The sequence below is a fragment of the Cebidichthys violaceus genome, unplaced genomic scaffold (assembly GCF_023349555.1).
Source record: "Cebidichthys violaceus isolate CVI_PGR_0920_01 unplaced genomic scaffold, fCebVio1.0.p SCAF_26, whole genome shotgun sequence".
NCBI classification, from domain to species: Eukaryota; Metazoa; Chordata; class Actinopteri; order Perciformes; family Stichaeidae; genus Cebidichthys; species Cebidichthys violaceus.
Genome location: NW_027176439.1, coordinates 5,837,270 through 5,850,654, shown reverse-complemented (window position 1 = coordinate 5,850,654; position 13,385 = coordinate 5,837,270). Strand labels below are relative to the sequence as shown.

The following is a 13,385-nucleotide window of genomic DNA, read 5'->3' as shown; positions in this document are numbered from 1 at the left end:
ACCATGAGAACATAGGACCCTGAGAACATAAGACCATGAGAACATAACACCATGGAAACATAGGACCATGAGAACATAGGACCATGAGAACATAGGACCATGGAAACATAGGACCCATGAGAACATAGGACCATGAGAACATAGGACCATGAGAACATAGGACCCTGAGAACATAGGACCATGAGAACATAGGACCATGACAACATAGGACCCTGAGAACATTGGACCATGAGAACATAGAACCATGAGAACATAGGACCATGGAAACATAGGACCATGAGAACATAGGACCATGAGAACATAGGACCCTGAGAACATAAGACCATGAGAACATAACACCATGGAAACATAGGACCATGAGAACATAGGACCATGAGAACATAGGACCATGGAAACATAGGACCCATGAGAACATAGGACCATGAGAACATAGGACCATGAGAACATAGGACCATGAGAACATAGGACCATGGAAACATAGGACCATGGAAACATAGGACCCTGAGAACATAGGACCATGAGAACATAGGACCATGACAACATAGGACCCTGAGAACATTGGACCATGAGAACATAGAACCATGAGAACATAGGACCATGGAAACATAGGACCATGGAAACATAGGACCATGAGAACATAGAACCTTGAGAACATAGGACCATGGAAACATAGGACCATGACAACATAGGACCCTGAGAACATAGGACCATGTGATGTGTTGTGAACAAATGGAGCCAACAGGTCATACTCGCCTTACGAATGCAGTATTTGTTGAGGTTGTCGTTGTAGCGCAGAATGGTAATCTTGTTAGGCATAGCAGCACATATACAAGGTCCGTTGTCTATCTGTAAACAGAACGCAGACGTCACTTTCTCAAGTCGCATTTTTCCACCGACAAAATCGAAAGCGCTTTAAAGTCAGGGAGCTTTATCTCAAGCTTCAAAGAGGAGATGAAGACCTACTCTCCCCGCAGCAAACAGATGGCAGCCCTTCACCGTCTCAAAGATGTAGGGAGCCAGCTCAGACTGGCTGGGCAGGTGGGACTGGGCCAGAGACTGCTTCACTCTCTTAATCTCCACCAGACATAACGCCCTCTCGTCCCCTGCAGCGCACACACACACACACACACACACACACACACACACACACACACACACACACACACACACACACACACACACACACACACACACACACACACACACACACACACACACACACACACACACACGTTACACTGTAGCTGATGTTCCAGCAGGACAAGACAATTCCCATATTAGTCACCATGCTGTCCTGTGTGACAAGATGAATCACATCTATAAGTTTCACCAGAATTATTAGATGGCAGTGTTGATTCTCAAAGTTTTTAATGATGAATAATAATTATGCCGGTTACTTTAAATGGCAGGGGATATTGGCTTTGTGATTTATGAACAACACTCACTCCCTGAATTGAATTAATTCAAAGTCTAGACTCAGATCCTGCTGCTCAGTAGACAGTTATCATCTATTGACAATAACAAAGCTGGACATCTCACCAACAATCATCAGCAGTTTCTCCTGCTCTTTGATGATGTGGATCTGAAAGACTGATCCCAGGCCAGGGATGTGAGTTAGAGAGTTCTTGATAACATTCAGGGCATACAGACCCTCTTCAGAGCCCACCATAACTATCTGCAGCACAGCAAGAAAACATCATTAACATAAGCATAATTATTTCGGTGAACATGGTGCAATTTCAAACAGGAGCAACATGTGGCAGACCTTGGCAGTGAGCCTCGAGCATCTGCTCTGTGCTCCATGTCCCTTCATAAATTAAGATCATTCTTACTGTGGATAAAATGTGTTTTCTAAATGATCAACACGACAAAATGTCTAAAAACAGCAGATTTGTTATTTAGGAAATACAATATGTTTACTGTATGTGCACACTAAACTCCAATACACGTGTTTTTGAATAAAATGTCATGTGTGGCGGTACCTGGTCTGTGAGGGGGAGGGTGCAGTTGATGTCCAGCCTATCGTCTCCCTCCAGCTTTAGGAGAGAGTTTCCGAGCAGCTTCTGTAAGAGCAGAGAGGGGCGACGCGTCAGCAGGGTCCGCACCTCAACGCGACCTCAGGGGGAGGCGGCAGAGGAGCAGAGCACAGGGGGCCGGGCGGCTGCAGGACTGAGTGCAAGGTTTACGGCGTCAGAGGTGGGACCAAGTCACAAGTCAGTCTCCGGTCCTGAGTCCCAGTGAGGTCACATTGTTAACCCTTGAAGCACCTTTTAATTATGAACCTCCATCAGTTAGGATGTCCACTTATAATACGAGTTCTTTCCATTAGGTTTTACAAAAGAAAACTGTTACATATGCTACAATGAATAGGTTAAACAAAGAGCTCATAAATATATTGTGTTATCAGTAAACGTCCTGTTTTGAAATGACATACTTCTGGAGATGATTAATCAGGCTGAGTTAGAGGCACACGAAGCAGAATTTGTCGGTTGCAGTCTGTAAACACAACATTCACAGTTGGCCCCTTCTCCCCGGCTCACTGAGGGTTGGGGTTCTCGCCAGCGGGTGAAAGCCAACCCCAGACTCGCCCTTGTTTTGGAACCAGCTTCGTCTGCTATATTTGCAATTTTTTCCACGCTTTTGTCTGCCATTTTCATAGCCTCCTCTCAGATGCGTGCTTACAATCTGGCACCTGGTCGCTATGTTTGTATAGAGGTTGCCGCCCAGAAACGTCCCAAAACAGCACTATCTAAATGAGGCGACTCACTCTAAACCGGCGAACCTCAGTTTATATTGTGTTCATAATAGCAGCATGGGAAATGAATCAAGTCACATGTTAAAAGATGGAGAACATATTAGTTTCAAGTCATTCTGATACATGCCAAAGTCTACTCTAAATCCTCCAAACGCAAGTCAAGTTGATTAAAAGTCAAATTGATTCTGCCCAGTTTGTCAGTCACTTGTGTGTCACAGATGAGTCAGTCGCGTGACTCGAGTCCCAGTCTCTGAAGAGGGTGCAGAGGGGCAGCAGGGTAAAAACACAGACGAGTACACCAGCAGGTGAAAACCCACGGTGTGATCCCTGGGCCTCTGGAGGGGATCAACCCAAAGATGAGCCAACATCTTGGTGAGAAGGTGTGTACTGTGGTTATAAAACAAAACACCAAAGACTCCTTTCAGCTACATCGAAACTACTACATGAACACAGAGTTCACAGGACATGACAGTGCAGCAGAGAATAGTGAGGGTGAGGAGTGGTCACAGCAGGTGAGGTGAGAGCAGGGGGGGGGGGGGGGGGGGATGACGACCAACCAACACAGTGACAGACACATGCACTACTGCGTGCCTGGTGAAGGGTCTGCAGGTGTGCATGTCAGTCAGTCGTATATGTCTGTATCTTTGTAGCGTTTTACCTGGACCAGAGGAGACAGAACCATTTGTCTTTTGGACCCAGCAGCCTATGTTTGCAATGAAACCCAGTGGAATGGGTAGAATAGAGCAAATCAACAAAACATGCCCATATACCGGACATACAGTGTGGCATGATGGAAAAGCAACAAACAGCAGTGAGAAAGACAAAGAGAGAGGAGGGAAAGAGAAGAGGAGAGAAGAAGGTGACAATTAACGACACAGATAAGTGAACTGGGGGTTTTTTAGTTCAAACTCTAAACCTAAAGCCGATGTCTTTAAATTAATGTTAAACTTATGAATAGCCCCCACACAGTTAAACAGTGAGATTACGACCATAGCCATAAACAAGACAGTTGCCTGTGACTGTGATCGTAACGGACGTCGAGGACACAGAGAACCGGTCGTCCCTCGCCTGCTCCGGAGATACTCACTGCGTCGGCCTCGGCCTTCTCCCGTGAGGCTCGGCCCCCGGCCACCACCGACTCCATGACGGCCACCCAGCGCTGCTTATCTGGGAAACTGGGAGCCATGAAGTACATTAACTGTCCGGGCCAGCAGGGGGTGTGACAACGGGACTCCAGCTTCAGGACGTAGGGGACATCTGACACATAAGTAAGGTATGCCTTCAGAATATACACTCATACATATGTTCTTGTTTTAGCTTGTAAATCAGTTGTTAGGAGGGTGATCCCGACATGCAGAGAACAGCACACTTTGTATTTTGTACCTGACTTGGCGGTGTTGGGCAGTTCCGATGCCCCCACTGCTCCATGAACAACCACCTCTCCGTCCGACAAGCACAGGTCAAACTCTTCCAGTGGCTTCACTGAGTCTGAATAACACACAGAGACAACACGGAACACTTTCACGCTCCGGTAGATCCATGGAATGCTGCTGTGTGTTGTTGTGTTGCACAGGTAAAAGAGGGAAACCTTCTCTGGGCTCTATCTCGTATATGGACACTTTAGTCCCGTCCAGGACCATGTACTTTCTCTCCCAGCCCTGGCCTCGCTTCCCATTCCTGCAAACACAAGAAGCAACTTTATTACCACGGAGCACAGATGATTTGTTTGAACTGGTTTTAGCACCAGATGGGTGGACTTTGCCAGACAAAACATAACTAAGAGAGCCTGAGAGGACTTGATCAGTGGGAGGGGATGACAGGCTCACAATGAGGCAGCACAAAAGAGAAACTACTGTGTATCGTACGAATGACAGATTTGCAACATGATGCGTATTAACAAGCAGACACACCATCCTGCTAAGATGCATGTGATGTGTGGGAACCCTAACGCAGGATCTGTACCCAAATCGTAGCACCGAATGGCACAGACCAGTGAGAGAGAAGCTTAAACAACGACATCGCTATGCCCAAAGCTAACCTGGGCTGCTTCATCCAGCCCTCCAGGTGCATGTGTCCGCTGGCCTCTTTGAGCTGCTGGCCCGGGGAGCTGCCTTTGTCCCGACACAGGCCCTCAGACAGATGCAGGGAGCAGTCGCTGGACATGCCACACGTGGCTGAAAGGCAGGGGGAGCATTTCGGGTGGCATAATGCGTGACATTCTGAGGAGAGAGAAGAAAAAAAAAACATTGTCATAGAAAGCAATCTCCAACATATGAACGATGAAAATGTAGTATTGTTTTCACCTTGTGAGTGTGTGTGTGTGTGTGTGAGTGTGTGTGTGTGTGTGTGTGTGTGAGTCATCATGGCAACATGTTGACCTGGACCACCTACTGTAGCGGGAAACTACCAGAGGCGGTTTTGAGTGCTTTGCTAGATATATTTATATTTCTGTCTGTCAGATTCTGTCACCGCGTCATGAAACCTTCCAGGTGTGTAGTTGAGATCAAAATGAAGTCAGCGTTTATTTGTGAAGATTATCTTTGCTGAACAAATTGTATAAGTGTCAGAAACCTTGGTGTGATCCTATTGCGAATGGTCTCTATAGTTTGAATATGTCATCAGTTCCTTTATGGATTAAACCCGACATCTTCTTGTACATGGTTGAAACAGAAAGCAACGCACCGAGACAGGTAGCAGCCTGGCGACCGAAGTGCACGGTGTCCAGGCACACGGTGCACTTGGCAGCTCTCATGTTGAGTCCCACGGTGAAGCGGTGAGGGGTGTTGTGGTGCACCGCCCTCTCTCGCTCCCTCTCTCGGTCTCTCTGACTGTCCTTCAAGCGACGGCTGAACTCTGAATGCAGTCGGGGGAACACAGTGAGGGCAGGCGGCTCCGGTCAGGTGCATTACACGTCACTTCAGAACCTCAGCGCACACATGCCACACCCGCTATGAAATCAGTCCAACAAAAGAAGGCTTCCAAAAGAACTTTAAGCTGGTCAGCAACAAATGCACAAGCAAGTACAGTCTGGAGACAAAGATGGGGGAAGGAGAATATTGGTTTGATCAATCCCTTGTGCTTGTGCCCTCTCACTGTTGCATTTTAAAAAGGCATTATCCAGTCAGTACCAAGTCTCCCCACTGTGTGTCCACCACGGCATTTCACACAAGAGTCTCAAACACAAACATTTACTTTTAGAATTATCTAAGATCTATGATTTGGGTTGCAAAATAAAGCAAACAGCTCATTTTATTTGTTATTATATACACTTATTAGCTTACTTATTAGTGTTGATTTTAGCGACATATCATTTCAATGATTTCACATAATTAGCGAATTAATTGCATTACTTTATAAAGACACAATATGAGGCTTAACATGTACAACTTGTTGTAACTTTGACCCTTTTGGAAGATGAAATACGTTGACTGAATAATACCTTTTAGTTGTTTTTTCACAGTGTGGGTGCAAACAGCGTTTTGTGCGTCGCAGAGTTTATAACATGGTACATCTCTGTTAGTGTATGATGTGAAGTTCAGGTGGGATTGCAGTGACTTAAAGAGCAGAGCAGAGTTCTGCAAATCAGATTGGCTAAGAACAAAATGCTTCAGATTTCTAAAGCCGTGCACTCTCTCAGCTTCTGGTGGGGTCTCACATGGGTTGGTTTTTTTTTTATAAAAGTGCAGAGCTTTTAAAATCTGGCCTTTCAAGGATGTGGATGAGGCAAAAAGGAGAAGAGAGATAAGAGACCAAACTGAGGAAACCATAAGTTTGGACAACTTACTTTCAAAAGTGACCCTCCTTCTCTCTGAAAGGTGTGTGAAAGAAAAAGGATAGTAAGAGTTTCATAAACGATCCTTGGCGAGTGACATTATATGTGTGTGTCTATGTGTGTGCAGGTGAGGGCCAGTGTGTGTCAAGTATGAAGCTATGAACCTGCATGTGTGTGTGTGTGTGTGTGTGTGTGAGAGAGAAAAGGCTGCGCTTCGGTAAACGTCATCCCTTCACTCACCCTCAGGTGTCGCAGTCGCCTTCCTGCGTTCTGAGTTGGAGGGCGCCAGGTTGGTCGGGCCCTGCTGGTGCTCCGGAGACTTCACCATGGCAGACATAATCATCTGCTGCCGCGCTGAGGCCGGGTTTGCAGAGTTACTGTGGTCCTTATACTGGAGCGCTGCGGTCGGGAATAATCGATGCATTGAGCTTATGTCGTTTTCTTTTTAACTATGTGTATGATACCTTGTTGAATGCTGTAAACTTTCAGAGAAGACGCCGTTAGAAGCCGTCTCACCTTCCTCTCTCAGAGATCGCAGCTCCGCTCTCATTTTCTGCAGGGCCTCCTCCAGGTCAGAGCAGCGGGATCGCTCTTTGTCCAAAGCTATTTTCATGTCGCTGTATTGCAGAGGCACCGGCTGGATGGAGGGCACGGGGGAAACCTGGCCTTGACTCTGACCCTGACCCTGACCCTGACCCTGACCCTGGGCCTGGGCCTGAGCAGCCATGGCAGCCAACAGGTCCTCTCGACGACGTCCGAACAGACCCTGAGACGAAGGAACCGCGACTGTGTTCACCTGTTTAAAACCATTACTTTGCTCCTCACGTTCCCGTCGGTTCTAACTCTTTCTGAATGTGCAAAGAGGCAGCTGGAAGTTGTAAATGACAGCTTATGAATACATTTACTAAAACATGGATGTCCTAGATCTCAGTAATTATCAAACTTGTCGTATTAATTAAAAAGCCATCCCAAATCTAGATTTTTTTGAACACGTTCCAAAGAAATGAGTCAATCACCTAATCATCACTTTGTCTGTTTGCTCTCTCAGATATCCCAACATACAATCGGTCTACTTAATTTGATTTAATGATACTTAAGTCTTAAGTCTTAGTATCGTGTAAATCTTCACAACAACTTTCATAAACATTTTTCATGGGTTTTCAAAAACATCCAGACTTTTGTAGGAAGACAGACAAATTCTACTCAATCCAATTAGATACATCATTGTGTCTGACCTTCTTCTTCTTGGAGCCCCCGTGGGCCTGGGCCTGGAGGAAGTCTATGAGCTTGGTCTGCTGGGTGATGGTCCCCTCCATTTTCACCTTCTCATGGGAGTACACAGCCTGCAGGTGGAGCTAAATGAACATCACTACTGCCATGAATTCCTCCTCAAGCACTTCACTTCACACAGAGAGGTGGACGGGGGATGCATTTGTTTATGTGAGGGAGAAATGAATGACAGAAAGTCCAGCAGGTCTACATGTGCATGCACCTCATAGACTCATGTGTGTGTTTAGTAAGTATGTGTGTGTGTGTGTGTGTGTGTGTGTGTGTGTGTGTGTGTGTGTGTGTGTGTGTGTGTGTGCGTGCGTGTGCATATGTGTGTGTGTTTAGCAGCACCTGGATGTTCTCCAGCTGGTACTCCAGGTCAGTCCTTTCAGTCTTCAGCAGGTCGGTCTGGTCCAGAGCGTCCTGCAGCCCCTGGGTCAGACGGAAGATGTGGGTCTTCTGGGCGTCCATCTGCTGCTGCAGTTTCTCTTGCTGAGGAGGTAAAACAGCTGCTGCATCACCAGCTGGACGAGGCAACTGTGCCACTACTATATGTCACAACCAGAAAATCAAGTTCATGTTTCTGCTCGATTTGCAGCAGGGGTAAATAAATGCATTATATACCTCCTCCAGCAGCCTCTGTTTCAGATCCCTCTCACTCTCCAGCTTTTGCTGCAAACTGAGGGCGTTCATCTCCAGCATGGCATGCTTCTTCTCCAGATCATTCAACTGAGAACAGAAAGCGGGAAGCGTTTGCTGCAACTTGTTGAAGAAAAACTACGGTGAATTAAAATACTTATTTAACGTGGAAATGCTCACAGTGTCGACAAGGCCCTCGGCTTTGAGCTTCTGGTCTTTGAGGGCCTGTTGCAGGGCCAGGATCTCGGCTTTGTGCTCCTTCACGGCCTTTTCCACAGCTTGGCGAGACTCCGAGTTGCGCTGCTCTGAACGAAGCCTGGAGCACACAGCAAACCATTGTTGACGGTGTTTTAATATGCGTTCGTGTATCCAGGTTCTCATCATAGACGCTGCCTACACCGACTCAGAAAACAATTTCATATATTTCCCAGAATATATTTTGATAAACCCTAGAGAATAGACCCAAACCTGTTGCATTCAATGTGTGTAGGCGGAGGGAGCTGATCCAACACTGATAGCAACAGCAAAATTCAGAGCAAAAAAAAAACACTTTTTTTCCAGCCTTGAAAAAGAAACTCATAACCCTTTCTAAAAATGTAACATGTCTTTTGGTTAAATTATATCATGGACTATTAAAACCAATATGGGTGGAGAAACTCAAACCCTCTGAAGTCTGTTTATCTCAAACGTAGTTGAACTACAAAATATCTCCACGTCTCAACTCAACACTAAATGGACATTTAAACTTAGACTTAACACAAATTCCAATTGAGTCAATAAATGTTGCCACAGTCATGAGTGACGTGTGCAAACAGTTTACTGAAACCTGTTCTGTTTCTCTGTGTCCAGCAGCCTCTGGATGTCCCTGGTCCTCCTCTCAGCCTGGTTCTTCTCGTCCTCCAGCGTTGACCTCCAGGCCTCCCACTGTCTCTCCTTCTCCAGCAGCTCGTCGTTCAGGGTCTCCAGCTCCAGAACCTGCTCCTCCAGCATGGTGCACGTGGTCTTCAGCGTCTCCAGGTTCTGATATAAAAACAGGATTCAGATGAGAAATACTGCACTTGGTAAAAACAAGGAAGCACATGTAAAGGAAGTACTCATGTAAAGTCTTCTCTCCAGGATGTTCACCTGCTGAAGACCTGGGGCTATAAAAACTGGCATCGCACAAACACGAGATGTCCACTCCCCGGTCTTTCTCCCACCAGAACCTACGGGTCACGGGTCATCATGCAGAACGATAACGAGGTTAACGGGCTATATTTACAGGAACCTCTTCGTGGAATTCAGTCAGCCGTAGTACCGTAACATAGCACCGTGTTAATAAATCACAATCCCAGACACCGGGGCTTATGGGGACAACTTGATGGCAGCCTAAACAACATAGCTAGAGCTCACCATGTAAATGACTGTTTGTACCTTCAGTTTTAATTACTATCTCCTCAACTGCAATTAGAAAAACAGCATTGGTGCTCCTGCGGAGATGTTGACGTGACATGTTGGGGCACAGAAGGTTTTGTTATTCACAGGGCGTACACTCAGCGCTGTGTTTTATGTCGTACGACGCACTGCTTTAGACAAAGCGCTGGGAGACAAATATAGCCCGTGCTGGTGCTGCAGCAAAACCACGGCCCTCTGAAGTCCAACGCTTCCACAGCTGACACGACCTGGGAGTGATGGGGATGACACATCCCTCCCTCCCACACACCACCCCATCCCTTGTCTATGACTTCCATTGCTGGTTACACAACCAGCAGGACGGAGAGCGCTGCTGGACACCCACACACAGATCCTCCCACAGGGGCAGCAGCGCACACACGCATCACACAGCCTCCTCGCTGCATCCAGAACGCCGCACATAACAATGCTGGATTATTCCCAGGGTTTCTGCCGCCTGGTTTACACTTAACAGTGTCAGAGCTGGGAGAGATGTGTAGGTCACCTGTCAAAGGTAGTGTGGAGATATCACATAATGGGAGTAAGTGGAAGCCTGGTGTCTGACTGGCTGCGAGTGGGAAGTGGGCAAGGGGAAGGAACCTGAACTGAAAGAAGGAGCACAACTGTCTCAGACAACAGAAACCTGTGGGTTGTCTCTAATGGAAGCTGATATTTTGTGGCAATTTCCATGTAGAAACAAAATAAAAAATTTGGGCTCAAAAGTTTGAAAGACAGTGTTTCCCGGTTTCATTTTGAGCCATTTTAGGGACCAAACTCCTGAAAGAGCTCTGAACTATATCAGTATCAGCCAATTCTATCAACAAGTCATTACAACGCACCAATTTTGGATAATTGAGCATTGCATGTCCACCCGACATTCCTTTCTGTTGAAGAAAACCAATATGAGCAGACAAGGAACACACACATGAACCGACAACCAGAGCAGGACCACCAGCAGCCCCGGTACCTGTTTCTGGTTGTTCAGGTGCATTTCACGGTCGGCCACCTCCCGCCGCAGCCGGTCCACATCCTGGCTGAGATGCAGCCGGTCTTCTCTCTCGTCGGACGCCTCGTCCAGCTGTTTGGACAGGTAGAAGTTCTGGCGGTTCAGCTCGGCATTCTCCTGAGTCAGCGTGGTCAGCTGCTCCTCCAGGTCTGTGATGACCTGCGGGAAGTCAACGGGACTCTTGACCAAGAGACGAACAACTGCTGATAAAACAAAACCAGGATTCATTCCTGTCTTTTTTTGTATTTATTTTCTCTCTATAGACAATAACGCACGAGTAGGTCTTGCTGACATTGTGCATATAGGCATAGCATTGAGCATATTATTATCGATCCACGCAAAAACTTTACCAAACACCCCACACAACCTCTACTGCTGCATTATTACATGATGCAGCAATCTAGGTTAGTGATATAACGCAGCAATCATTTTAGCGTGATTTCCAGGCTGCTTGTTTAACTCGGGCAGCATTCGGAGCGAGGAGCGGGCTAATCATTTCATCAGCACCAGCCCCGTTCCTTTAATCAGCCATGACTACCGTCTGGGGAAATGAGGGTTAGAGGCCGGTGAGGCTTTCCTGTAAGAGCTCCTGATTCTCAGCTCTCATGGGAACATGTGTACCACGCACAACTACCAGGTGGCGGGGGGGGGGGGGGGGGGGGCGGGGGGGGGGGGAGGCAAAGCTTTTAAGTCCATAAATTAGCTGTCTGTTCTGTACTGACTCAGTGCTTCTGCTCCCCCGAGGCAGGGGAGTGACAGCAGCAACTAAATACTCAAGGCGGGGCGAGGAAGTCAAAGCTGCAATGGATACAGTGGTGATCCGGCAAGCCTCTATATTTACTTTACTTGTCTGTCATCCCGATCTATAGAGCAACTTGCAGACTTAAAGTAAATCACATCCGGAGCTTTGCATCCTCAGCACAGCTGAATACAAATTGCTCAGTACTGTTTGTGAAGGCTGTGGGTGTAGAGCGGATAAAAGGCCCAGCTAAAGAGGCTGCTAATCAATCTGGGAATTTCCATTGACTGAAAAGAATGTTACAGTTACTGTACACCGCTGGTACAAAAGACAGAAGAACATCTGCTCCTTCTGTGAGACAGACTGAGCGGCAGAGGTGGAGAGTGAATCCACCTAAAGTAACCACTTTAAGAAAAATCATTGCTGCTGAGATATGTGTGACTGATGCATAAAACTGCAATATATATATATATATATATATATATATATATATATATATATATATATATATATATATAGATAGATAGATAAAGTAAATGTGCAGTTGATTTAATAGAGTAAATATGTGTACAACTAGATGGAAGTGTCTTTCAGTTGATCCAGTCTAAAAGGAGTCCTCTCTGATTCAAACACGGCTCACAACGGTCTCATACAACCAACATATGAAAGGATGGCTGCAATACAACAATATTACATTGTCTTATTGCTAACTCTCATCATTTTAATAGCTATCTTCACATAAATCAGATAGAATGGGGACTAATAAAAGTCTAAGAGCGCCACTCTGTAATGTCATTATTACACAGTCAAGATAACCGTTATATATATATATATATATATATATATATATATATATATATATATATATATATATATATATATATATATATATATATATATATGTTTTTGTTTTACCTGATATTAGCCCGGTATATTTAGAGTTAGGTAAGATATGAACAGGGACTAACTAGTGGCCCTCTGAGGCTACACTTCTCCCATATTACATAATCAAACCCATAATACAACATAATTGGACCCAGCAAAGAGCGTACTGACAGTGTGAGCATTTCTACAATCGTACCAGTAGTGTGGCTAAAAATAAAATGTATGCGGTCAGCAAATGTCACTGCAGTCGGCTGATTATGGGATGTCTTGTGTGTGCAAAGTTGACATTTTGGCCTGAAGATAGCGCGAGAGGAAAGTTCACGGTATATGTCCAAGATGGAGCTATCCTTTGAGGGGCAGAGCGTGTTCAGACTGTCTAAAGGTAAATGGAGCTTTGGTTTTCATATGTCGACATCAGGCCGTTGTTTCCATTTACACAGACAGTCAGTGCTCAGTTAGACGGGGCACTAAAACTGTACGAATGAACATATTCAAAATACTGGTACTGCATGTATGAAGGACTATTGAATCCTTGAAGGACACATAAAGCCTTACAAGGTATGTTCAGATAGCATGTGACCCTGGAGAGTCAGTAACAACCATGTTTTTGGACTCGTGCCTCAAGAATGGCTGAAAAGAGACAAATATGTACTACATTGCTGGTAAAAGGCTCTTATGAGGACATGGTTATTGAGGATTTAGTTGCATGGATGGACATTACAATGAACATTACAAGATGGAGACGATAACAGCATATGTTGACCATATTTGTGTCATGCTGGGAAAACTGCGTAGACAATGTAATGCCCCATAGGCCAGATTTTCTGGTGACAAATAAAAAAAGATCACTCTCTAATTGTACTTAGTCTTCACTGTTATTTTTTTATTT

General features: G+C 45.6%; 1 protein-coding gene across 7 annotated transcripts in view; it reads right to left on the bottom strand.

Moving 5' to 3' along the window:
• Nucleotides 1–13,385, bottom strand: part of LOC137879827 (citron Rho-interacting kinase) — a 75,330-nt gene that overhangs the window by 41,118 nt on the left and 20,827 nt on the right. For 3 of the 7 annotated variants that reach the window (XM_068720739.1, XM_068720738.1, XM_068720741.1), the window contains exons 16-33: nucleotides 10,834–11,031; nucleotides 9,262–9,455; nucleotides 8,616–8,751; nucleotides 8,421–8,525; nucleotides 8,148–8,288; nucleotides 7,763–7,882; nucleotides 7,044–7,293; nucleotides 6,768–6,926; nucleotides 6,540–6,563; nucleotides 5,438–5,608; nucleotides 4,794–4,974; nucleotides 4,344–4,432; nucleotides 4,139–4,243; nucleotides 3,843–4,012; nucleotides 1,983–2,063; nucleotides 1,540–1,675; nucleotides 964–1,103; nucleotides 754–846 (exon numbers count right to left, since the gene is read on the bottom strand). In XM_068720739.1, coding sequence (XP_068576840.1) covers nucleotides 754–846; nucleotides 964–1,103; nucleotides 1,540–1,675; nucleotides 1,983–2,063; nucleotides 3,843–4,012; nucleotides 4,139–4,243; nucleotides 4,344–4,432; nucleotides 4,794–4,974; nucleotides 5,438–5,608; nucleotides 6,540–6,563; nucleotides 6,768–6,926; nucleotides 7,044–7,293; nucleotides 7,763–7,882; nucleotides 8,148–8,288; nucleotides 8,421–8,525; nucleotides 8,616–8,751; nucleotides 9,262–9,455; nucleotides 10,834–11,031 — 2,493 coding nt within the window. The remainder of the gene's footprint in view (nucleotides 1–753; nucleotides 847–963; nucleotides 1,104–1,539; nucleotides 1,676–1,982; nucleotides 2,064–3,842; nucleotides 4,013–4,138; nucleotides 4,244–4,343; nucleotides 4,433–4,793; nucleotides 4,975–5,437; nucleotides 5,609–6,539; nucleotides 6,564–6,767; nucleotides 6,927–7,043; nucleotides 7,294–7,762; nucleotides 7,883–8,147; nucleotides 8,289–8,420; nucleotides 8,526–8,615; nucleotides 8,752–9,261; nucleotides 9,456–10,833; nucleotides 11,032–13,385) is intronic. The other 4 variants (XM_068720740.1, XM_068720744.1, XM_068720742.1 and 1 more) reach the window with 3 other exon arrangements.